Source organism: Nothobranchius furzeri, chromosome 3 (assembly GCF_043380555.1).
Source record: "Nothobranchius furzeri strain GRZ-AD chromosome 3, NfurGRZ-RIMD1, whole genome shotgun sequence".
Lineage (NCBI taxonomy): Eukaryota > Metazoa > Chordata > Actinopteri > Cyprinodontiformes > Nothobranchiidae > Nothobranchius > Nothobranchius furzeri.
In genome coordinates this window covers 79,595,877-79,622,820 of record NC_091743.1, presented here as the reverse complement: position 1 = coordinate 79,622,820, position 26,944 = coordinate 79,595,877, and the positions used below count along the sequence as shown (strand labels likewise).

The 26,944-nt window shown below is 43.5% G+C and overlaps 1 protein-coding gene across 14 annotated transcripts in view; it reads right to left on the bottom strand.

Annotated features, from left to right (window-relative positions):
• ablim2 (actin binding LIM protein family, member 2) overlaps window positions 1–26,944 on the bottom strand; it is a 111,435-nt gene that overhangs the window by 58,617 nt on the left and 25,874 nt on the right. For all 14 annotated transcript variants that reach the window (XM_070549576.1, XM_070549583.1, XM_070549579.1 and 11 more), the window contains exon 2: window positions 9,907–10,068. In XM_070549576.1, the coding sequence (XP_070405677.1) occupies window positions 9,907–10,068 (162 nt within the window). The remainder of the gene's footprint in view (window positions 1–9,906; window positions 10,069–26,944) is intronic.

The window sequence follows — 26,944 nt, the reverse complement described above, 5'->3', positions numbered from 1 at the left end:
CAGATGAATATAAGAATTATTTACAATAAAATAACATACTTGAACAATAAAAATCAGGATGAATTGGACTAAAATTAGTTGGAAGCAAAATTGAATCATTGATTTAAAATCATTGATCTGAACAGTAGAAGCGACAGTGGAAGCTTTTGAAGATCAGTAAAAGAGTGAAAGGCAACATTGTGCTTTTTAGGAATCAAACCTGATGGAGGCATAACTAACAGGACCAAAGAGGGACCCCTGAAGAACCCCAGAAATAGGAGGACACACAGCGGGTGGGTGAAAATGATCAAACCTGAGGATGGTAAAGGATACAGCATTTATGCTACAACATGGAGAGAGTGGAACGGAGCACCAATCGTGGAAATTTAATCAAGGAAATTAGCCATTGTTGAGTTTTATAATGTCACACCTTTCTTACATTAACACACCTCCCCAGAGGTAAAGTGAGGACACCTTGGCCAGCTGCAAATGTCACATGGAAATGTGAGTTTATTTTTTCAGAAAGGTCAGTTTGGGGTGTTGACTTTGGCAAAGGAAAACAAAAACTGAGTGTTTATGAGACGTGTGGGTCCTCCCACGTTGAGAATAAAACTCTTTTTAGGTTTATGGAGAACGACATGAAGTGCAGCACAAGCCACAGTGGGAGCTCACTCCTCAGTGTTGATAAAATGGGGTGTGTAACTGGCAAAGAGGCAGCGTGTGACCGTGGATAAAAACAACATTTTTCTCTCTACATGCTCACTTTTTATTCACACCAGCTTGCACGAGGGCGTGGCTGCATATTTTCACATTTGAGTACTCCTCTCTGCATTCACATACTGTTTGCATGATGTGAACTCCTTCTGGAGAGCAAAAGCTGATTAAGATTAAAAGTGTGCCTGACTTGTTTTGCAATCCCTTTTGTCTGCAGCTGTCTGGTGTTGACGGTGTCTCGAGTCGGCTTAGAGAAGTCTGAGGAGCAGACAAAACAGGATACACTGACAGAGCCACAGTTGGTACCTAAATAAAACACACTTCCTGAAAAACACCCATCACCGTGGTGATGACAGCTGCCAGAAAACAACAATCAGTGCACATCCAATGCTCCCAAGGATATCGAAGGAGTTTCATTTTCCTCGCTGTCAAATGGCATGAGTTTTATTTATACGTTCCAGAGCAACTGTGGGACCTGATGGGTCTAGTGCTGGGTGGGTGTGTTCATATGTAGCTTTGTTCCATCATAAATGACCATCCAGCAGCCTATAAGTAGGAGTTTAGATGCTCCCACATGCTCCTAATGCACCACAGCTTACTCCCCATGGAGAAAAGTCAGACAGACGGCCCCTTTCACCTCTGGAAAATCCTCCAGCGGGCTCAGTGTGTATCAGGACTGTTAGGACAGGCTAAACACGCATTGGCAGGAATTTTTAGCCTCGAACTGACAGATGAACAACTGGTTTCCAAAGAGAAAAAAAAAATCACAGTTCTAGAATTTTTTATCATGTTCTGTGTCCCTCTGTCCCCAGCCTCCTCCTGTTCTCACTCCAGGTTCTCCTCTTGTGTCCCATTGTTATGGCCAGCCCTCTCTAGACTTCCCTCAGGTGTCCTCCTCATCCATCTAGTTATTAGTTGTTTTTTTTGGCCCTCAGTCTTTAGGCTAAGGCCCTGTCCACACGTAGCCGGGGATCTGCCAAAACGTAGATATTTTCCTACGTTTTGGCCTGTCATCCACACGAAAACGGAGTTTTTTCACACGAAAACGGATCTTTTTTAAAACTTCGGCCAAAGTGAAGATCTGCGTTTTCTCCGTTTTGGGTGTCTGCGTGTAGACAGACAAAACCGGAGTTTTAAGGTCCGCAACGTCACTTTCCGCGACAAAAAATGCTGACATCACGTGTGCGACCTGTGTTTACACTAGCCGACAGCATGGATGCCCTCAGAGCTGCGCTCGCTTTATCAATTGTCCAAGCGCTTTTTGCTTGTTTGTTTTTGCAAGCGGAGTTACTGCTCCTTGTGGAAGACCACAGACGAAGGACGAGGTTAAGAACGGGGGAAGTACTGCTGCCTACAGGTCTGGCATGTCCTTAACAACGTATTTATCCGGGTACGTGTGGACAGAGTTTTTTGTTTTAAAACGAGGTGGTGTGGATGCAAGTTTTTGGAGGGGCGGATATCCGTTTTAAAAAGAACCCGGCTACGTGTGGACTGGGCCTTAGTTTTATCCGTGTTTTACAGGTTAAGGTTTTTCTGCCATCCTGCTTGTTTCTTTCCCCTCATGTAGGTGATTGTACGCACCTGCCTTCCCTCAAGATCTCACTCCTCTCACCTGTCACCTGGTCCCCTGATCACCTCCCTCTGTGTTTAAAAACCCTGTCTTGTCCTTCAGTGCTTGTCGGTCCATTGTTGTGAGTCAGCGTTGTTTTGTTCCCTCGTCATGTTCTAGTCTTTGTGCTCATAGTTGAGCTTTTGTTTTTTGGCTTCCTGATTTTCAGTTTTCTGGATTTGACTCCTGCGTCCCTAAGTGACTTTGTGTTGCCACCTTAATAAAAGGGTTTTACCTTTTTCAACTGCTCTTGCGTCGAGTCGTTCTGGGCTTCTGCATTTTGGGTCCTACCTCCTCCTGCTCAGTGTGACATTTTTTATATATATATTTGAAAAATACTTATTATTTTTTCAGGGATTAGTTGTTTTTTTTTCATGTAACTAATGATGCACATTGAGTTATGTTAGGCACAGAGACTCATCAATGATGAATAAAAATGGTAACACATTACCACTGCCAGCCTGACAAACAGCTGTTGAACAAAAACCTCTCGATTAGCAAAGAATAAAGAGCTGAAGGGCCACTGGAAGGTTTTTAGTTGATGGATGCCTTCTTCAGATGGTTTAACATCTAATCCTGGTGGCTCTTCTGCTGTTTGAGTTAAAAAAAAAGTACCTAAACATCTAATATGTAAGCTGATTCCTGGTCAGAATGAGGTCTACTGTTGTATCTAGAAGGATTGAAGGTTAGAGAGCCACTGCAATAGGCTGCAGTGTTGAAGTAAACCTCTAAACATCAGTGGATGTTTAAATATAGTGATAAATAAAAGGTAAATGGCCTGTATTTGTATAGAGCCATCTAGGGTTCTACAACCCCCAAGGCGCTTCACAGCATAATCAGTCATTCATTCACTGACATCTATGCTGGCGAAGATTAAAGATTAAGATTAAAGTCCCATAGTTTCACACACACTGGTGTGGTGAAACTTGTCCTCCACATTTGACCCATCCCAGTGGGGAGCGGTGAGCAGACACGGCCGCGCTACGAGCTACGATGTAGCCACGGCTGCCCTGGGGCACACTGATGCAAACGAGGCTGCCGAGCACTGGCGCCACCGGTCCCTCCGACCTCCACCAGCAGACAAGGTGGGTTAAGTGTCTTGCCCATGGACACAACAGCAGCATTCTCTGCTAGGAGCTGAGATTGACCCTACAACCCACTGATTACTGGACAACCCGCTCTACCTCCTGGGCTACTTCTGCCCAATAAATAACTATAAAACGAGTCAACTCAAGGAGAACACCATGGCAGCAAAACCATGGGTGTGCTATTCTTCATCAGTAAATAACTTTCTCAGAGCTAAAGCTGGATTTATACTTCTCCGTCAGCTCCAAAAGGGAGAGACATGCACGGACGGAGATATTTTGCTCTCATACTTCTCCGTCTCCTGGGGAGTGTTGCAAAGCAATTCCCCGCCAGGACAACAGAGGGCGTAGCGCTGTTCTGTGGTATCCTGTCATGTATCGGTCCAAGATAGTGTGTTTATATTGTGTTTGTTTGTATATAAGATACTTTTTAACACGGACAAATTTGTCTCTCATCCTCCTCCACCTCTTCATGCGCTCCCCACCTCTAAACCCACGTTTCCTGTCATTTCCGTCCACAAATAAAACGCTTGCTGCGAATCTTTTCACTCCTCCAGTCACGGGGGAAATAAACGTTCATATTTTTAGAGTTTTTTCGCGAGGTATTCTTCAAGCTTCTCCGTGTCTGCCACTAGTTATCCTCGGCTCTATTTATGTTTTTGAGGGCGCAATGGCGGCAGTGTAGACGACAGCGGCGGTGTAGACGACAGCGGCGTCCTGACCAATCACAAGCTTGCGTTCTCCGTCTCGACGGACGGTTGTTTAGAAAAGAGAGCTCAACTCCATCCGGCCTTGTGAGCCTGAGGCTTGCAAGGACGGATAATGGCGTTGCGTGTCTCCACACTGACGCAGACTCATTACTCAGGCTTGACTTGTTGTTTGCTCTCTAAATAGCTGTGACCCACTGCCTCTGCAGGAATCATGAAGGTGTGCTGTGGAATGTGTCACAAGGACGTTAGCAGTAGCATGTGCTATCTCGTTAAAGTTCAAGTGAAAGCCAGTGCTGTTCCAGCTCGCTCCAACACACCTCAGAGCCTGTTTACTACAGAACTAATCCAAATACAATGATTACACAAAGATTCACACAGAATATTACAGTAAACATAAATAAACACACAGGAGAAATTAACATTAATGAGTCTGATTTTCACAGGCAGGTGGTTCTAAGATCTGGAGCTCAGATAAATGACCCACACTTGTATAGCGCCTTTCAGAGGACTCCAAAGCGCATTGCACTACAGTCTATCATTCATCCATTCACACACACACACACACACACACACACACACACACACACACACACACACACACACACACACCCTGGTGATAAGCTATATGTAGCCACAGCTGGCCTGGGGCACACTGACAGTGGTGAGGCTTTCCAAGCATAGGCACCACCTGTCTCTCTGACCACCAACAGCAGGAAAGGCGGGTTTGAACCTACAACCTTCTGATTACTGGACAACCCACTCTATCTCCTGAACTATTGTTGTCATTAGAAAGTAGGGAGGATCAGGGGCTTGATATCCCCTGTAGTGTTTGTCATTTTGACAAACACTACAGGGGATGATAAACAGGTTGTAAATGACTTTGTAGAACCTGTACAAAGTAAAATTTGTGTAAGAGGAGATTATTTACCAATAGGGATAAAACCATCATTGGTAAGACTGGACCTTACATAAGCATAGTTTAAAGGAAACTATCAAAAAAAGAACGTGCTCGTGTGCGATGTAGACCCTCAACCCCCTTGGTTGGTTGGTTGGTGAGTGGGTGGGTGGATGTTTCGGTTGGTTGGTTTGTTAGATGGTGGGTTGGCTTGTTGGAAGGGTTGGGCATCTTTGATTTTAAACGATTCCGATTCTGATTCCAATTCCTCGTTTCGATTCCGGTTCCTATCAATTCCTGATTACGATTCTTTCAAGACGTGACATGTTTTACATGAGCCAGCTAACCACAGGTCCTACTTGATGAAACAATCTTAACTTCAACATGGTTTTTAATTCTATGAACAATTACATAACCTTCATTTAGACAGAAAACCTAAATGTGTCCAACATATCCAGAAACGTCCAGCTGTTTTCAGCTAAAACTCTCAGGATGATCATGTCCAGGATGACTGAGAGCTACACCTCCATGCTGCAGCAGCGATCAGTCAGAACAGAAAGTGAAACTTAAATGTAGCTGCTGTCAGTAACAATCTAACAGATTTTAAACATTAAAACTCAACAGAAATAATTCAAAAAGGAAATTAAAATGTTCACAACACACACGCGTGTTGGTGAGCGGCTGCGTCTGACTGCTGACGCTCCGTGTGTGTTGTTATTTCTGCAGTGAGACAAACTCACCTCACACCATCCAGAGTTTGTTCTATAAAGCTTCTATTAAATCCACCGTGTTGACGTATTTTAATAAGCTTCCTCTACGCTGCAGGAATTAAAGTTTACATTACGGAGTAAAAGTTCGGCAGACGCGTTTATTTATCTGGGGGGGGGGGGGGCTCGTGCTGCACACGGACGGCTGGTGTGATCAGCTCTGAAAAGCATTGATCACAATTTGCGGATCACGTTTATTTTTCACGGAGATCGGCCGCGGATTCCTCTTCTGTCGGCATTCTAGGAATCGAAATAAAAAACTTTGAATGATTCCAGGAAAATTGAACAGTTGGAACCGGCTCCAAGCGATGCGCGATGCCCAAACCTACTTGTTGGTGGGTGGGTGTTTGGTTGGTTGGATACTTCTATGAAAATCAGTCCTAAAAGCTGAGTTTACCTTTGGCTCCACAAGGTTCTGGGTCCACTCCTTCATACTGGGTTATTATTGCTTCTCTGCTTGCTTGCTTTTATGAAAAATCCCATAGTCATCATCACACATGGTGAAATTCATTTCCGCATTTGACCTATCCCCGTAGTGAGCGGTGAGCTGCAGCTGTGGCCATGCTCAGGAACTATTTGGTGATTCAACCCCCTAATCTAACCCCTTAAAGCTGAGTGTCAAGCAGTGAGGCATTGGTTTCCAAGGATTGAACCCAAATCTCCCAGTCCCAGGGTGGACACTCTACCACTAGGCCACTGAGAAGGTGAAAGCATTCCAAGTTTACTTGCTACCAAGCATTTTAAGGCAACCGTCTGTTTCGCTAAATACCCACAGAGATTGGCCCTCATCTCAGACCACGTTTTATATTTTATTGTGAATTAGAATTAGAGTTTAACCCCTCTGACACCAAACCGGGATATTCAAACGCCCACTTTATTGATAAACTTGGCTGCTAATTCTCTGATTTCCACTGAGCCAGATGTGTTTAATTTAAATTCCACTCCTGATTTTCTGATATCTGTCAAAATCCACATCTGGAAGTTTTATAATAAAACAATACACCCACTGGCTCTGGCCACCCATCACAGCTAAAGCATACTGAATACATTTATCAACCCTGATTAGATGGACATGTAATTGATCCCGTGTTTATAGAAGAGAGAAGAGGCCAGATGTTAAGGTGAGCAGATCTCCTACATACTGTTGGTTCGACAGAAGCATGGCATTAAATTAGCTCGGCTCTTCTGAAAGCCACCCAAAAACCTGATCTAGGAAAGAAAACACTCAGTTTATCCTGCTAATCAGGACATCCAGTAACAACATTATAATGACTTTAAGTATTAACATCTGATTCATTTCCATAAGGCATTTTTTAAATGTGACCCAAAGATCATTAAAAGGCTTTCTGACAGCAAAGCTTTTGAGAAGGGAAGACCTTCAGCCCAGTAAGGAAAGCTTTGGTTCTCATTAGCTAAAAAAGAGGAAACCACAAGTGTGAATAGATTCCGCCAACCAACAAGCTACGTGGGACAATCCCATTTGTCCCAAAATACAGGACACTAACATCAACTAAAATAAGACAGTTATTTGTTTCTCATCACAGAACTCTACATGACCGAGAGTATACAAAGAAATGAGTATGTGGATAAAAGCTTGTAATCAGAAGAGATTGGCATCCTGCTGATGAGATAAAAGATGTACAACAGTTTTACGCCCCTTTCACACTGGAAGCATCAGCGGTGCGGAATGGCAGCATGTTTTATTTGGGAACTTGATTGCGGTCCGTTACACACCAGGAGATTCTTGGTCGCAGAACAGCTTCTTCGCTGTGCTCCTCGCTGGACTCGCAAGATCACAAAATCCCTCGAGACTTCAAAGATCACAGTTGGTTTAGGCCATCAGCCATTAAACCATAAAGAAGGAAATCACGTTAGATACATCTGTTTGATGTCATGTATGATGTTGTTCCTCTCCACTGCCAGGAATAAAGCCATGAAACACACACCTCTGCACTTCTGTAATGACGATGGAGCAAACACATCATCTACATATGTGTGAAATCGCATCGCTGCAGTCCTTTTAGTACGAAAATGAGCAGGGATTTACATTGAAACCGTGTGTGATTTTCGGTCTAGCCCTATGTTAACTGCGGAAATTGACGTGTCCCAGAAGCGGCTTGTGGCAAAAATAGAACCTGATTCTATCTTTAGCAACGCTGTGCTGCCCTGCGCCGCGCGGCGTGCTGCTTCTAGGCCGCGGCTGGTTTGAAACACCTCATATCCTCTAAGCAGTGATGTTCCGCTGCCGTTCTGCTCCACTGATGCTCCCAGTGTGAAACAGGCTTTACACCAAATTAAGTGATTCTCTATGACAATTGTTTATGAATAAATAAGTAAATAAATTTGAGGTACTGATGTACAAAGTAAGTTATGGATCAACCACAAGACACCATCCTCCTTGAACTGGCTGCATTAACATTATGCTCACAGTTTTCTCTCCTCTAGGGTCAAACCTTCTGCCAGCAGATTGCAATTGGAATCCCAAATGAATTATGGGTAATAGTGATACTAATGCTTCTTTTCATCATTGCTGAGTCAAAGATGTTGGAGGAGCATGGTCGCACAGACAGTTCAGGATTTACAGAGACCAACTCTTGGAAGCTATCGACACTGCAGCGACCCCTCCGGTTGCTTAGCAACCATAAAGTCTGTTGACAGCAACAGTGGTCTGACACAAGAGTTATGGAGGGAGTGACGGCTGGAAAGGGCACAAACGCACACTCCAGTCACACACACACGCACACGCGCGCACACACACACACACACACGTATTTATACTTCAAACGTCTGACACATGCAGTAACTCTCACTGAAACACACTACATTAATGACCCCCTCGAACACACCTAACCACTTATTAAAAATTGCCCATGCTGTTCTGGAACGTTCCTGCTCAAATGTGCAGATGTTCTAAACACTTCATGAAAATTTCAGCTTCATGTCTTCATGTATGAAATCAGATTTATGATTCAGATTCTCCAGAAATGTGTTTCTGCTCAGTCTGACCTAATTTCACCTGGATGATCGATAGACTGGGTCCTGTTCTTCCTGCAGGAGTTCTTAGATGGGTTCTCTGTTGGGTATTTTTATAACTGTACCTTTTTGAGGCCTAAAAGATGCTCATTTTGTGTTATTAACACATCATGAATCTCTGTGTTTGCCAAACTGTGGCTGTTCATGAAAAGATTGAGCAAGGATGTTGACTGAGAAAACTCTGTACCTCTGTAACTTGAGAAGGCCCGCCTTCTCCCCATCCTTGGTGAATAAAGCCCGTGACGAACTAGGAGCACACGGGAGTGATGTGGGAAGAAGCCTTGGAGAAGGCCATTCCTGCATTAACTCTCCTTGTTTTGGAGACTCAGGGTAAAATGTCTTCCTTGTTGTCATGTGTGTTTATTTCAGGGTCCAGGGTTATGGAGATTAAATATTACCTAACATTCTGGTCTCCTGATGGAGACCGCAGGTATGCAGAGCTGGTGAGGTGAAGGCTTTGAGGCTGTAGCAGAGTGGGGGCTGGATGTCTGGGCCCAGCTCACGCATGGTGATCGAACATTAACAAATAATCAATTTACTCTCTCTCTCTGGGTGTGTCGTCCTTTAAGGTAATATGGGATAAAATCAAATTACCTATCAAACATGACACAGTTGAACTCTTGATCTATGAGAGAGGATTTTTCTGCCAGCTGTCCTTGAGGTTTGCTCTCAGTTCCACATATTTTCTCATTTAGTGACTCCCAAACACTATAGTCTACTGGCTCATAGGCTGGACTTTGTGGTGCCACTCAATCGTTTTCTTTTAAGTGCAGGAACCATGTTCTCCTGGTGTTCAGCAGCTCATACGAGATGTTGCGTTGTGCCGCTGGAATATGACGTCAGGATATAAACCAGGACAATGGAAACGGGCATAATCCACCGATTATTCTAGAGAAATCGGGACGCATAAAATTCCCAACCTGAACCTGTTAGGGACATTTGATGGGTAACAACATTAAGCAGAATTTTCAGGAAAGATTTTTAACATCTGTCTGCTAAAACAGTTTAGAGTATTAGGACAAGTGTGGTACAAAGTAAAACAGAGGTGCACATGTGAGTTCCGGGAGGTTTTGGTCCTTAAACCAGCGTGAGGTCACACCTGAGAGCCACCTACCTTTGCAGGCAAAACACTTTATGTGAAAGTGTTTGTTCTGAACTCGGAGGGCCTCTCCTTTACAGGGTTTCCCACAGCTCTGACATGGGATGGACCCTCCTCCCCCACCCTGCTTCACCTTCTGCTGCTCCAGCAGGCCGGGGACCGCCTGCTGCTGAAAGACTGCAAAACACACAAGAGACATGGACGTTATATTCTAGTAGACATGGAAGATCATCAGTTCAACAGACCAACAGTTGGCCTACGTAAAAAAATAAATCCTGTTTTGGAATGTGTCTCATTTAAATAAATAAACCTCATTTACACACAGATAGGCAAAAACATTATCAGCTGCTGTCAACAGGCTTCACCATGTCTGACTCTTCAGACGTGAAGTGACATCACTTGTTCTTCAACAAGCTCTTAAATGTGACGTCTTTTTCGTTGTTATATTTTTATTGTTCTGATCCATGAATATCTAAGACTGCGTCTCAGATGTGATGTCTGATGAAGATACAAAACTAACATAAATACTTTTATTTCTCTTTGTTGTCTGACTCAGAAACAGGGACATGTTCAGCATGAACTGAGTCAGCATTGATATGATATATGATATTTATACCGATGGATAAAACACATCCACACACATGTTAAATAACATAAAATAGCTCCATTTAAATGTATGACCATTCACTAGGGGTGTATCTGTTTGCCTCTGCCCACAGATGACCTTTGACCCCAGCTGAGCTCCCAGTGTAGATCAATGGGTTCCACTTCATCTCTCTAAACGTTTAAAGGTGAAATGTAAACCAAACACAACCTTCACCTGGCTTGGATCTCAGAGAGGTTGGAGGCAGCTGTGGCTCTGGGATGCTGTGGGAGTAAATCGTGCAGCGTAGCAAAGCTGCTCTCTTTGGAGAGTGATATAAGTGTTTTTAAAGGTGTGGAACACTCACTTAATCAATACATTTGCAGTAATCTCTAGTACGAATAAATGTCTTGTACTCAGGGGGCAAAAAAACAGGTGCCCCGTTTCCTGGCACCAGAAGTGAGCTGGGTCACAGCTGAGACTCAGAGAGCAGGATTTAGAGTCTCATTTCCTGATATTTGGACCTCTCGTTGCAGATTGAACATCAGCTACCATTGACTTGCAATGTTGATGTTTTATCTCCACAAATAACACAAGCCTGGAGGAGTTCTGCTGTGTGGTCACTCGATGCAATTTGCTGGGTTCCTTATAAAGGAAACTTTTTTCTGATTGGCTTAATGAACTGACCTGTATTGGAATGTTTACTATGTGAAGTGCCTTGAGACGACTCTTGTCGTGATTTGGCGCGATATAAATAAAGTTGAATTGAATTGAAAATTGAATTGGTGGAGTTGCTAATGCTAACGGATAGCTTCTTTTACACAAGACGTTTGCTGCTGATTCCCGGATGCTAAACCAACAACAGCCTTCCCCGTCGTGAGTCAAGATGGATGAGTGCATGAATTTTAAGTGACAGTGTGACGTAGATCTGTCAGGATCTTCTAATCCAAGAGTTTCACCATCTGTTTTCTACCAGAAGTTAATGCAGGAGATAGGTGTAGGAGACTATTTTCATGTTCAGCCTGCCCTGCATGACTGATTATAATTAGAAATACCGGTAATTGTTTTTTCAGTGAACCTGAGTGAAACACGACTTTAATCAGAAATAAGATTTTTAAAATGGGTTCAGCGTTCCACACCTTTCAAATTTGCTAGCACTGAAAAGATTTACAGAATTTATATTTCCCCTTAAATCTTATTTCTCAGCTCCCTAGTTGGGATGCTGCCCCCGCGACCCGGGCCCGGATAAGTGGAGGAAGACGACGACGACTATCTTATTCCTCACCTTCTAAGCAGTTGGATGCAGATGCAGCACCAATCCGCCTATCTATCTCACGCTCCATCTTTCCCTCACTCGTTAACAAGACCCCGAGATACTTAAAGTCCTCCACTTGGGGCAGGACCTCATCCCTGACCCGGAGAAGGCATTCTACCCTTTTCCAAATCAAGACCATGGTCTCAGATTTAGAGGAGCTGATTCTCATCCCAGCTGCTTCACACTCGGCTGCGAACCGCTCCAGCGAAAGCTGAAGATCACGTTCTGATGAAGCCAACAGGACCACATCAGCTGCAAAAAGCAGAGACCTGATCCTCAGGCCACCAAAACGGATGCCCTCCACACCTTGGCTGCGCGTACAAATCCTGTCCATAAAGGTTATGAACAGAATCGGTGACAAAGGGCAGCCTTGGCGGAGTCCAACTATCACTGGGAACGAGCCCGACTTACTGCCGGCAATGCGGACCAAGCTCTGACACCGGTCATACAGGGACCTAACAGCCCATATCAGAGGGCCTGGTACCCCATACTCCCGGAGTACCCCCCACAGGGCCCCCCGAGGGACACGGTCAAACGCCTTCTCCAAATCCACAAAACACATGTAGACTGGTTGGGCAAATTCCCACGCACCCTCCAGGATCCCCCTAAGGGTATAGAGCTGGTCCAGTGTTCCACGGCCAGGACGAGAACTACATTGCTCCTCCTGAATCTGAGTTTCAACAATCCGACGGACCCTCTTCTCCAGAACCCCTGAATAGACCTTACCAGGAAGGCTCAGGAGTGTGATCCCCCTGTAGCTGGAACACACCCTGCGGCCCCTCTTTTTAAATAAGGGGACCACCACCCCGGTCTGCCTGTCCAGTGGGACTGCCCCCGATGTCCACGCGATATTGCAGAGCCGCATCAGCCAACATAGCCCCACAACATCCAGAGCCTTAAGGAACTCGGGGCAGATCTCATCCACCCCCGGAGCCTTGCCACAGAGGAGCTTTTTAACCACCTCAGTGACCTCAGCACCAGAGATTTGAGGCCAACCCAAAGTCCCCAGACTCTGCTTCCTCACTGGAAGACGTGTCGGTGGGATTGAGGAGGTCTTCGAAGTATTCTGCCCACCGATCCACAACGTCCTGAGTAGAGGTCAGCAGCACACCGTCCCCACTATAGATAGTGTTGGTAGCGCACTGCTTTCCCCACCCCCGAGGCGCCGGATGGTGGACCAGAATCTCCTCGAAGCCGTATGGAAGTCTTGCTCCATGGTCTCACCGAACTCCTCCCATGCCCGGGTTTTTGCCTTGGCGGCCACCCGAGCTGCTTTCCGCTTGGACTGCCGGTACCCGTCAGCTGCCTCCGGAGTCCCACGGGCCAAAAAGACCTGATAGGACTCTTTCTTCAGCTTGACACCATCCCTAACCGCCGGTGTCCGCCAACGCGTTCAGGGGTTGCCACCACGACAGGCACCCACGATCCTGCGACCACAGCTCTAGTCGGCCGCCTCAACAATGGAGGCACGGAACAGGGTCCATTCAGACTCATTGTCCCCCATTTTGGAAGTTCTGTCGGAGGTGATTTATATATATATATATATATATATATATATATATATATATATATATATATATATATATATATATATGGTGTGGAAGGAAATTACTCTTACTATAATTGTAATTGTAAACATGGAAAACTTATCTTCTGGGGATCCCATTTCACTCAGAATGGGACTTCTTAGCGGTTTACTCAACTCCGATGCTCAATGACAACCATAACTCAGAAACGTTCCCAACAACTTTCCAAACAAATAGTCTCTTTTGTTCAAAGCTGGAGATTGAACCAAGAAAAATTACATCAACACCATTCATGGAAAACATCCAAACAAGCAGAAAAAAGGCCTTGGGAGACAAATTTCTTAATCCTAACAGTATCACTAGTACACTTTGTTCTGTCTCTCTTTTATCATAATCCTGTATGCTCCTGTATGCTCACAGCCGAGTAGTATTTCACCACTGATAGGGGCATCAGCTGAATAATGGGCTCTTTGTGTTCTCAGGAAACATTTGTGCCGTCAGACCGGTTCCATCAGGCCTCCATGGTTACCAATAATTGGTCTGGGAAGGAGGAGTTCATCTAATGAACTGAATTAGAGAAAGTGGAGTCAGAGAGGGAATCCCAGAGTTACCGGCCAGGAGCCAAGGTTTTCTATCTGATCATCATCATCATCATCATCATCATCATCATCATCATCTGTCTTAGTGGTTAGTTCAGCTCATTGGGTCATGATGAGGTATTTCATTAAACACAGATTAAACTACATTTATCCTAACTTCATAATGTAGCAGGTTCAAACAAACCTTAAAAAAAATTCTACATGCAACCAATAAACTGAATAAAATAAATACTCAATACACCCTGAAAAACACAAACATGTTAACTTACTGATTCTACTTCTTTAGGTAAGGAACATTGGCATGTTATCTGCTAAATAAGATAATAACCTGTTATTATTGTCATTAGGATTAACCAACAGTAAAAGGAAACTCTACAGAATGCTAACCTCCTGTGCAAGAAAGTGCTCCCTCGTTAACTGAATAACACAATAAAATAAAAACTTCCAAGGTACAATGGCAGCAGGTTATATGTTTCTTTAGACCAGTGAACCTCTACTGGCTGACCGTGGACCACATCCGGGTCGCCCAAGCCCCCATAATTCAGGTCTCGATATGAAACAAAACAGGAAGTGACACAAATTGCAGTTCCACCCTCATCCACTGGGGGCTGGTGTCAGAAGCGAGCAAATCCTCATTGACTCCCATGTTAAAAATACCAATTTCACAGCAGAAATAAACATGTTTACAGCCTGGTTCTAAAACATGTTAGGTTTAATAGATCTAGTTTACACTTTTTGTCACTCTTCTGTTTAAGTGCATTAAATGCCTAAAATTCTGAATAATTAATGAGCATCAGACCCACGTGACCGCAGAGCTAGCTCCGGGGAAAGGCCTCAGCCTGAGCCTCTGCCTCGCCTGAAAACTGTTTTGCCATTTTCAGTCTCTCAACTTAGGCCATTATTTGTAGTGTTTGTGTATTCTTTTTGGATATTATTTGTGCAATTGTTGGACAAAATGACTTGCTGTGGCATTAATTGCACTAATGGAGCGTCCAATGAGTCTCCACTTCATTTTTTTCTGTAAGTAAAATTATATTTATGTATTTTAGGTCACTGCCACTCTTGCGCTAGTTGAGCTTAGATTTTAACATGTACTGTTTAGCCATGAAATTTAAATGTAATAGGGTGAAACCCAGTGCATTTAACATGATGCTGCATTTTTGAAAATGGGTTGAAATATAACGTGTTGGTGGAGCTGGGTTCCGACTATCGGTATGGTCTCTCTCCCCTCAGCGGCAGCTCGGCGCATCTCTGATCGCAGTGGTGCCTGTCTGTTGCACGGGCTGCCGGCTTGTGGAGCTCTCGGATGGAAACCGATGTTTTCCACCCGGTTCTCCCAAGCGGCAGCTCGGCGCATCTCTGAGGCCGAAGCTCCGATGCTGTGCACAGTTAGCTCCGGTTGGAGCTAGGTATCTACCTCTGTTAGCTTAGCTCCCACCTCCGTGTTAGCTTAGGGGTTAGCTTGTAGCTACATCACTTCAGTTCGACGGGCGTCGTCATTTGATCCCAGCTTTACAGCCCCACACTCAGCTCCACCTCTTTTCCCTTTTATGGAATTGTCTGGGCGTGATGAGACGTGTGACACAATCTAAATGGCGGTGGTGGCCACCTCCCATTTCAGATTAAAAACTTATAATACGAGCCCATGGACAGGAATTGTCCAATATATATACATACATACATATATACACATATATATATATATATATATATATATATATATATATATATGTGTGTGTGTGTGTGTGTGTGTGTGTGTGTGTGTGTGTGTGTGTGTGTGTGTGTGTGTGTGTGTGTGTGTGGATGGGTCCGCCAGACCTTTCCACCCGACCCCCCAACTCTTTGGGCCCCAAATGCCCCCGATTTGGGTACTTTGAAGTTTAGCAGCAAAATTCATGTCCCAAATATCAAGAATTGTTTACATTCTCCAAACACAACTAAAACAGTTTAGATGGAAAACAAAACTATTTTAAATATTAATACAATAATAAAGCATCTGGCACTCCTGAACTCCAGCCATTGAACAAATTGAGTTGAGGACCCCTGCTCCGGTTACATGATAAAACGAAATCTCGCCTCCTGTTTTATGTGCCACCGGTACGTCTCTTTGATTTTGGTGTGGTTGGATTCTTTATATTTGTGGAAAAGCTTAATAAATAAATCTACAAAAAGGTTGATTTACAGACCACAACTCTCAGTTTGCAGCTATTTCACAGCAGTAAAATTTGATTTACACAAAAGTTCAAATGTTTTTTTTTTATTCCAATGAAATCTTGAATAAACGTCTCATTTAAAACAGATGTCCGAAAAATCTAAGAAACGATCCAATAAATGTGACGCTGCAGAATGCTTGTGTAAAAGCAAGCTGAAATAGTTGGGATATGGGAGCTCTGTGCACCGGCTGTCCAGCCCCATGTCCTTTAGCAGGACACCGGTTGGTCTCATTTGAAAGAAATGGCTTCTTTGCTGCTCTTCTTGACAACTGGCCAGGAGGAGCTTCAAGCCCTTTGACACGACACAGCTGCCTCTTCCTCACAAGTGCAATTAGTGCACAGATTTGCTTCCTCCTACACGGAGGATTGTGCTTCCTATTGCGACTCTTTAACAAACACGTGCAGTTAAACATCACGGGAACACGTTTGCATCTAGGAGAAAAAAGTTTGTTTTATCTTGGGACTCGTCTCACCCCCCCACCCATCTCCAGTCCATACAGAGCGTTCGCAGCCACTCCTGATGCGCTTTGAGAGGGAACACTTGACAGGGGCAATAAAACCAGACATTTCACAGACTTACAACAACACCTTCGTCAGCAGGTCTTACAAGACCTGCTCACCCGCGATGAAGAGAGCGTTTCTATTTCCTCACAAACACTCCTGTTTCCCCCAATTCCCTACCTTCTATAGCTCAGCGTTTTGGAATGTGTCTCATTTTCACTCAGATGTCGTTGCATTCCTTGAAAAAAATCAATGTGATCATAAAGTTGGATTAAACGCTACAAATCTGACTTCTGGATTTAGCCAGTTCATTTTACATTCTCTTCTGATTTTATAGGAGGTGAGGCCGTACTGAAGCTACCAGTGTTGAGCATTCACATGGGAACACCAAACTAATAAAGACAAATATTTAGGGGAGGAAAGTCTTAAATCCTTGTAAAAAATGTATAAAAGATGGGTTAAGACCAGGCTGATTGTTACCATCTGGAAACGGCAACAAGCCAAAGGCATAAAGGTTGGACGGAGGGAGAACAGCAGGGATTGCTGTCGGAAGATGGCGAGGAGGGGGTCCTGCTTCCTGACCTGATCAGGTGCTGAATCTTTGCACCTGTTGGGAATAATCCAGTGTTCTCGCCTTTCCTTCAAACAGCAAATAAAAGTGAAGTATGAGGAAGAGACCGTGAATACACATTAGGGCCGGATGGAGAATCGGAGCGGACATTTCTTATGCTTTTTCACAAAATCAGACACACGGTATTGCTCGACAGTTAAAATATGACTATAACCAAATAAAATAAATAAAAATGAAATCCTAACAGGTATGCTAGAAATGTCACCAATAGTAATTCTACGTAGGGCTGAATGATCTATCGTTTTCAGACCGAAATTGCGATTTCAGAAAACACGATTTGGGCATCGTCAACGCTGCGGTTTTCGGCTGAGCAACTAACAGACCCAGGATCAGCTGTGTAACATCCTGGCTCTCCCTCATACTGGGGTGCAAGCATGATGCTCTTAATTTGCGCCCCTCACTGACCCAGGATCTGTTGTGTTAGGGGAGTTGTCATGCGTCAGTCAAGTGGTGATCACGCTGTTTTAACACCTTCCTGCCAAGCTCACCAATAACAACACACTATGAGTGACGCTAACCAATTAGCTGCTCCAGCTCCTCATGCTCTTGTGCGGCACATTCTCAGCAAGTAAACAACACAGAATTCTTGTCCAGACGCAAATCTTCAAAGTGACACTCTAGTGAAATGGCTTCTGCAGAACCAGAACCGGAGTTCAGAGATTTAATCGCCAAGACGAGGAACATGTCGGTCATTTGGGAGTACTTCGGGTTTGAGACTCCAGACGTGCAACAGAAACAGGTACTGTGCAGAACCATCCATCCAACCATCCATCCATCCATTCATTGGGGGGGCTGGTGCCTATCTCCAGCGGTCAATGGGCAATCAGGCGGGGTACACCCTGGACAAAGTGCCAGTCCATCGCAGGGCAATACTGTGCAGAACCTGCTGCGCTAAAGTTGCAACTTCAACCAGAAACAACAAACTTATACCGGCACCTTAAAAATCATCACAAGCATTTGCACGAGGCATGCATAGGAAAAAAGTCATCTCTGCATCTTTTGCTAGTGTGACGCCATATGATACCAGCAGCTAAAGACACTGGGGCATAACACCAGCCATAATGCACTACATTGCCAGGGACATGGTGCCTGTCAACACGGTCACCAAACACGGATTTAAAAACCTCGTCCACACGCTGGACAGAAGATGTGCGATCCCCTCCTGCACCTCCTTCAGTCAGGTTGCCATCCCATAGCTGTACGCAGAGTGCAAATAAAAAGTGGTAACAGAAATGAAAAATGTGCAGTATTACGCCACAACTACTGACATGTGGTCAAGCAGAACGACCGAACCATATTTGAGTTTGACTGTGCATTCTGTGAATGGCAAATTCGAAATGAAAAGTCGCTGTCTACAGACGGCGTACTTTCCTACTGACCACACCAGATAGAATATTGCACAGGGTTTGAGGGAATGTCTTTCAAGTTGGGGTCTGAGAGAAGAGGACCTGGCATATATCACCACTGACAACGCAGCACACGTCATCAAAGTGGTGGAACTAATGACTGGACCAGACTTCAGTGTTTTGGACATAGGCTGCATCATGCAATCGGTGTGAGTGTGTGTGTGTGTGTGTGTGTGTGTGTGTGTGTGTGTGTGTGTGTGTGTGTGTGTGTGTGTGTGTGTGTGTGTGTGTGTGTGTGTGTGTGTGTGTGTGTGTGCTTTGTTAATTTATACGTATTTAATGCGATGTGAAAGTAATTGTGTAAAATGGTCTAAGAATTTTCGTCATGTATTTCTTTTGAGTTTCTATAAATTATTCATTAACATGTTAAACTAAATATTAGATGATGAACATTGTGTTAACCCCCAGAGACCCAAATTTAGAAAGCAACTGCAAAATTTTTTTTTTTTACCTTTCACATGTTGTTCTAGGAGGCCAGATAAACGGGCCTATTTACACATTTTAACAGCCAATAGTGTTGCAGAACTGAACAATAGGACCTATTAGCAATGTAAATGTGGTTTTAAAAAGAAAAAAAAATGGGGAAGGTTTATTTTTGTAGACTTAAATCTGATGTTGTAATATTACAACCGTGGGTCTCTGGGGGTTAAGTGTTTTTGATTGTTTACTTCTCTACCCGTTTGCTTTCTATAGATTATTTTCTAGTATTTATTTTGCTCTCCTGCTAAAAACTTTTGAGCCTGTAATGCTCTTATGTTCGTGTTGTTTTTTTTTTCTCTTTTTCTCCAGAAAATGCTGTTAAAGATGATGCAAGAGTCAAACAGGCAGCAGGACTTTGCAAACAAATAGTGGGCGTCTTCTTTCATAGCTGAAAAAAGCACAGCAAGAATTAAAATTACCAGAACCTCACTAATCACAGAGTGTGTGCGACAAGATGGGGTTCAAGGAAAAAAATGAGCAGAGCAAGGCGTTGACTCAAGTTCTGCCTGAAGACAAGAGCTCTATTTGATTTGTTAAACATACGTAACGCTTCTGTTTGATTGACAGAGTCCATTGTGTGTAGCAAACATTTGAGCTGACCATTCATTGCGATTTTTTCTGTTCTTTGCGATAAGCATATTGTGCATGCTGATATCACAAAAACGATATATTTACGATACATTGTGCAGCCCTTTGTAAGTGTGTCATACCTGAAGCCAGTTCTCCATCTCCTGAGAACATCAACCCTAAGTGAGAAGGATGAGGACACAGGTCTAACTAAGGAAATAAAGTCCAGAGCTCTTGCCTACATTGAAGATAAATACAGTGACCCAGCCACACAGGAGCTGCGGGACACAACGTCTCTCCTTGATCCCAGATTCAAGACTGACTACATGAGGACAGAAAATGTCCCAGACATCAAAGAAAAAGTCAAGATTCAAATGAAGCAGATGGCACGAGAGGTAACTTGTCTTTTTTATGTGTGTGTTTACAAAATGCCACAAGTTATTTATTTTTTACATTCATTTGTTGGTTTTTTTGTTTACATAAAAGGCCCAATTGCGTAAGTCATACCAGACGACAGCATTTTGACAGCTTAATCTCTGTTTTACAGGACAAGAGGGCTCGTCTCGACACCACAGATGCCACACCCCAAGGTTCCTCAGAGGCAGCTCCAGCCACCACCGAGAAGGGAAAGCAGTCACTGGGCAGCTTCTTCAAGAGCAAGGCTGCTGCACCTCCTCCTTCCTTCACTGCGCAGCTGGAGGACGCTCTCAAAGCTGAACTGGACAACTACCTGATGAGTCCAACTATCGATGGAGAATAAGATCCACTTGCCTGCTGGAGAGTGCCCAGAGTTAACTTTCCATGGCTGAGCCAACTGGCTTGTAAATGCCTGTGCGTACCAGGCACTAGTTCACCATCAGAGCGATTGTTTAGTGCTAGTGGCAACGTTGTCACATGTCAGCGCTCTTATCTGAAACCAGCCAAGTTTGACATGCTGGTTTTCTTGACCAAAAATCTGTAAAGAGTCATGTAGAGTTGTGAAGAAAAGTGGTGTTAAGGTTTGGAGATTTATTTGTTCAGTCTTTCGCCCTGACTTTGTTTACAAAAGACATATTTATTATTCAGGAAAAGTGCAGTATTGTTGGGCAAGGCCCTTTTTTCCTTTTTGGGAATTTTTTGCACATTGTTTCTCTGTTTATTACATATTTAACATTGTTAAATTTGTTTGTATTTTATTTAATTTAAAACAAAGATTTTTTGTATTACTACTACTATGGTAAAATGAGGATGGCTCTTTTAGCTCTTCATCTGTAACAGTCAAAGACTTTAAAGAATATTTATGCATGTTTCTTAATAAATATATTTGAAAGGTAATCTTATTTTTAGTTTGCATCTTTGTAAATGTTAATGCGCATTTTGAATTTAGCGCTGGAGCTTGATTTGAAAAAAATTGTAAATGGAATTTGTTGGGTATTTTTATAATTGTACCTTTTTGAGGCCTAAAATATGCCCATTTTGTGTTATTAACACAAATGAATCTCTGTTTTTGCCAACTGTTGCTGTTCATGAAAGGTTGAGCAAGGATGTTGATTGTGGGTTTCCAACTGAAAACTGTACCTCTGTAACATGAGAAGGCCCGCCTCATCCCCCATCCTTTTGCTGAATAAAGCCCCTGGGAAACTGAGGAGACTTGGGAGTGACGGGGGAAAAGCCTCGGAGGAGGTTTTTCCCTGCGTTAACTCTCCATTATTTTGGGGACTCAGGGTAAAATGTCTCCCTTATTGTCATGTGTGTTATTTCAGGTTCCAGGGTTATGGAGATTAAATATTACCCCACATGTAATTACTTAACATTTTGGTGGAGATGCCGGGGATGCAGAGCTGGTGAGCTGAAGGCTTTCCCCAGGAACAGAGGGGGGGGTGGTTAGCTCCATGGAGGGGTTTCTGCGCCCAGCTCTCGCATGACGATTCATGGACATTACAAATAATCTCTCTCTCTCTCTCTCTCTCTGTCGTCCTTTAAGGTAATATGGGATAAATCTAAAATTACCTATCAGAATTGAAATTGCACATCCTGACAAATAAATCCCAATTCAATTTTTTCCTAAAATCGTTCAGCCCTAATTCTACGTTTCAACAATGCACCAGTTATTGCAGCCATCATTGCCCACTCTGTGTAGCCACACAATATGGCGGTGTTACGCTCTCCAGCGCCCAATGGGGCGTCTTCGTATTCATGCCTATGGATGTGATAAGCTGATAATCCATGTTCAGTATTGATGGGATGGTGTTTTAATACAAAAATTGGGGATGCACCAAAATGAAATTTCTTGGCCAAAATTGAAAACTATCCATCCATTTTTTTTCAGCCGCTTATCCGGGGTCGAGTGGTGGGGGCAGTAGCCTAAGCAGGGAGGCCCAGGCTTCCCTCTCCCCAGCCCCTCCAGGGAAATCCTAAGGTGTTCCCTGGCCAGCCGTGAGACATAGAAAACTAAAATGAGGAAATCAAGGCCGAAAAACCAAAAACAATTATTATGTCAATAATTAGAGCCATAGCATTAGAAGGACTATAAAATTAACCCTTTAAGCATCAAAGTTGCAATTTTGCATTTAACGAGCCACAGCTGCGATTACAATCCCTCATGATATTACTTTACACCCGAATCTTCTGGTGTAACGTAATATCATGAGCAGAGTTTTGTAACGTCAATCTGAGCAACACTTTTGGATGTTTCTATTGAAATTTTCAGAGTTTATAGAGTTTGAAAACTGCCCGACTGAGTGAAGGAGACGAGCGGAGCTCACAGAGGGCAAACATTATTATAAATTAGAGAGGAGAACCTTACAATGCTGATAGGTCTGTTCGTTGTTGACAAAGCTCTTTGTCTGGTAATGGCTGACTCTGATTCTGAAGAGTAATATTCATCCTCTGATGAAGATATCCATTCATCCAGTGAGGAAGAAAGAGACGCTGCAGCTGTGTGCTTCATGAGAGTAAACATACTTCACACACATGATCCAGAGCTTATTTCAACGTGTTCAGGACATGGTGGGTGTAGAGAGGATGGTAAAAACGTCGCTGATAGTGACAGATGTAACGGGAATGTAGAAGAAGAAAGAAGAAATAACGCCGGGAAGACGCGGTAAATGTATAACCGAAAGTAAAAAGTGGGTCACATATTTCAGCAATCATAATAAAACAGCGTTACTAAAAGGGGGAAACTTTACTTTTCAAATCAGGTCAAATGCGTTGTCTTTATGAAGCAAAGTGCACATTTTCACAAGGGATGAAACAAAAACAGGGTTCAATAGGGTTCATCTGACGGTCTGTTTCGGCTGTGTTGTTTTTGTGATTTTGGTGTTTCGGCCAAAAACCAAAAATGCACTTTTGGTTCATTTTCAGCTGAAAATTTTTGGTGGCCGAATTTTGGGTGCATCCCTAAAAAAAATGGTTGTCTTTATTTAGACCAGTGATGGAGTGGCCTCTGAGAGTAAGCACCAGCTCCCTGTGACCCTGATCTGACTGGTACAGAAATGGGATGGATGTACATGTAAATACAGATGAAACCCTGAGACTGACATAGACCAATGCTACAGGACCCATACTAGTAATTTAGTTCAGATATAAGTTGCTCAGTTTAATGTTTGTCATGTTCAATAATGAGTAATCAAACGTGTTCCCTCCGTCTATTACCACCCAGTCATGCGGGTCGCAGGTGAAGCAGTTTTAGGTCACAATTTAGAAAAATCTGAATTAAATAACAATGTGTTACTATTTGAGTCATTTGCCTTAACTGGTTATGACAGCATTAGCCGGTGATTTGCTGTTCACATCCTTCAACTGCACTTGTGTGTAATGTTGTAGAAGTTAAATGCGTTGAGTCAGTAATGACAGTCATACTGAGCAGCAGAATGGTTTTCATGGGCCTTCAGGTCAAGACATCCCTCTCACTCACAGTTCAGCCAGACCACACCAACACACCTGGGGAAAAGGACGTAAATGTCCCCCAGCAACTGCTGCAATATATGTCGTGCCACTAGATGGCGTGAGAGTGCTGTTGACTAAAAAACCATAGAAGAAAAGATGAGCTTGTCACTCAGGCCCAATCTCAATACTTCCACCCTTGCGGCCTTCAATTGCGTATTCCAGGCCAGGGGTGTGAATGCCAGCTCCAGTTGTGCATTTTTGTCTATGATGAAGACACCTTAGGGTGTCAAAACATTAGTAGTTTTTATTTGCATCAAACAAACATTCACGGACCTGAGTGCGCCAGCATTCCTTTATGATCATGCAGACTTGTTTCAGTCAGTGGTAGAGTATCTCTGTAGACATCACAGAGGATCGCCATCCTCCTCGTCCAGGAGAACACTTGCCCATATTGTCATTCAGCTATAAATTGATGTCATTGTCCCAAAGGTCACAGGCAAGCAGCCATCTGAGTGGTGCAATCACACACACTGACCCTTCTCAGCTATAGAGGCTCTCCACCTGAAAACCCAATCAATGCAGCTTCATACGGACAGGCTACATAACGTCCTCATACCAGCTGGTAGTGGCGTACATCATGGAAACACAGTGAAACACATGCCAGCAGCTATATCTCAGATTCCTTCTCAGGGGGCCTTGCTCCTATACCAGCTAAAAATAGAGCCTCCCTTAAACTGACAAGGATCCCATAATACTCGGCAGCATTCCTGGTGTGAACCATCTGCAGAGGTAGCAGGTCTGGGATCAGGATACTCACATTACCACACCAGGACTGGCTTGTAAGGGGGCAAGCTGTTGACCTCTGGGACTTTCACTTCATTGCTTGTGAGCACATGAGTTACAGAAAATACATGAATTATTCTCACATTTCAAGCTGCGAATAAAGCTAGGTTTTGAATGCAAACAGAGTGACACTAACCCCTCCCCTCGGGTATCTTCACTTGTCCCACGTCCACCAGAACCAGAAGCTTGCATTGCCGGAGAGCACTAAAACTGGGTCAAGAACTGTCCAACGCATTATTAAAAACTGGAAGGATGGTGAGGACCCATCATCTTCAAAAAGGAAATGTGGCCAGAAAAAAATCCTGAATGGTTGTGATCAGAGATTAAAAAAAAGTATTTAAAAAAAAACAGTAGAACTCAGGGCTATGTTCAGGGTCTTTCCACAAGGGAACTCATTGGGACTGCACAGCTGTGTAGATGTAAGGAAACCACTAATCAGTGAGGCAAGCTAAAGAAAAAAGAATTCGGTTTGCTAGGGAGCATAAAGATTGGACGCTGAAGCAATGGAAAAAGGTCATGTGGTCTGATGAGTCCAGATGGACCCTGTTCCAGAGGGATGGTGCATCAGGGTAAGAAGAGAGGCAGATGAAGTGATGCACCCATCATGCCTAGTGCCTACTGTACAAGCCTGTGGGGGCAGTGCTATGATCTGGGCTTGCTGCAGTTGGTCAGTTCTAGGTTCAAAAACAGGATGTACTCCAAGAATGAGGTCAGCTGACTACCTGCATGCTGAATGACCAGGTTATTCCATCTTCCCTGATGGCACAGGCATATTCCAAGATGGCAATGACAGGATTCATCAAGCTCAGATAGAATGAATGAGTGGTTCAGGGAGCATGAGACATCATTTTCACACATATTCAATGAATGTGTTTGGGCACAACACTGATTGTTAGTGGGTTGGGGAATGGAAAGTAGAGATGAACACATTCCACTTAAAACCCGCTTGAGTGGACTTCCTGATTCCAAGTTCTTATAAATACCATCTACCCAATACACAGTTGGGTTTGGTATAACAAACAAAGCAGCTATTTCTTCAATAGAAACAAAACCATTTGTGCCATAAAATGACGTAAAATGTCACAGGTTATTAAAACAAGACACACACACACACACACACACACACACACACACACACACACACATAAGTCAGCTGTGTCTGCATCTTTGTAAAGGTTCCCACCAATACAACAGCAGTCAGCAAGTGAAAAGGTTTCTGACAGCCCACTGACGGCTGCTTCCCCTTCATACAACCATTACTTCACTGCTCAGTAGTTTCCTGTCTGTCAAACTAACAGAACATTCACTCCATTATCTCATCCTCATGGAAAAAGGGAGAGAAACACATGGACATGTTCAACAGAAATCTGGTTCAAACATGGACAGGGCTGATGATCCAAGATGGAGGCTTGTTGACCATCACTGATGATGTTTAACGTTTCTGTCACCAGGCAGAGTAAGTCTCTTGTGGCGTATCGGCAATTAGATATTCATCTTTCTGCAGATAGGCAGTCTGCAGAAGTTGGAGTTCACCAGACACCATTTCTGTTGGGGATTCCTGCTCTCCTGTGCCATGTTTGGATTATTGGAATGTATGGTATCTCCTTGCATTGTTGGGTTGATGCTACTTTATCATCACCACTCGGTTGGATTTTTTTTGACACCATATGAAATATTGAATTTAAAATATTTTGTTTCATTTTAAATATTTTGTTGTTATTTTTAAGTTTTCAGTGTTTAGTATTTTATTAAAACTATTTTAAAGGAATGATATCATGCTAAATCTATTTTTTTAAAGCTGGAGTTGACCGTCGGCAGTCGTTCAGTGGGCCAGTTCAGCAGCCAGGCTACTGGGAAATGTCCCGTTACTCCTGATGGCCAGTTTGCATGCGTTTTGCCAGAGCTGCTATATCCTTCTTTGAAATCCATGATGGTTTACTGATGATCAAGAGCAGGGGTGGGCAATCCTGGTACTCAAGGGCCACTATCCAGCATGTTTTAATTTTTTCACAGCTTAAACACTTCTGATTTGAATCAGCTGGTGATTAACAGGCTGAAGCAGAGCCTGATGAGCTGCTAAAAAGGCGACTCGTCCAGGATTCGTGTGTGTTTGAGCAGGACAGCAACTAAAACATGCTGGACAGAGGTCCTCGAGGACCAGGATTGCCCGCCCCTGATCATGGGTTACATCATGAAATGGGTGGAACACACACAGGTGGAGGAAGGATTTCATCACAGCCAGCATCTTATTTCTGGGTTGATAAACTTCCTCAAGGAAGTAACTTCTCTCTCAGAACAAATGACATCTCTGTGGTCCCAATGGTAACATTTAATCATATACGCGCCTGTCGTTGCTCTGAAAGGTTTAAAATTAAATGATGTAATCCTGTTGAGATTTTATGATTGGAAATAGTTTTGTTTAATTTCTGTTGTATCGATTTAATTATTGGTTTGATATTTTGATCATGTGACTGTTTCTATTCTGGTAACTGAACATAAAGCTGGTTCATATTTCGTGTGTT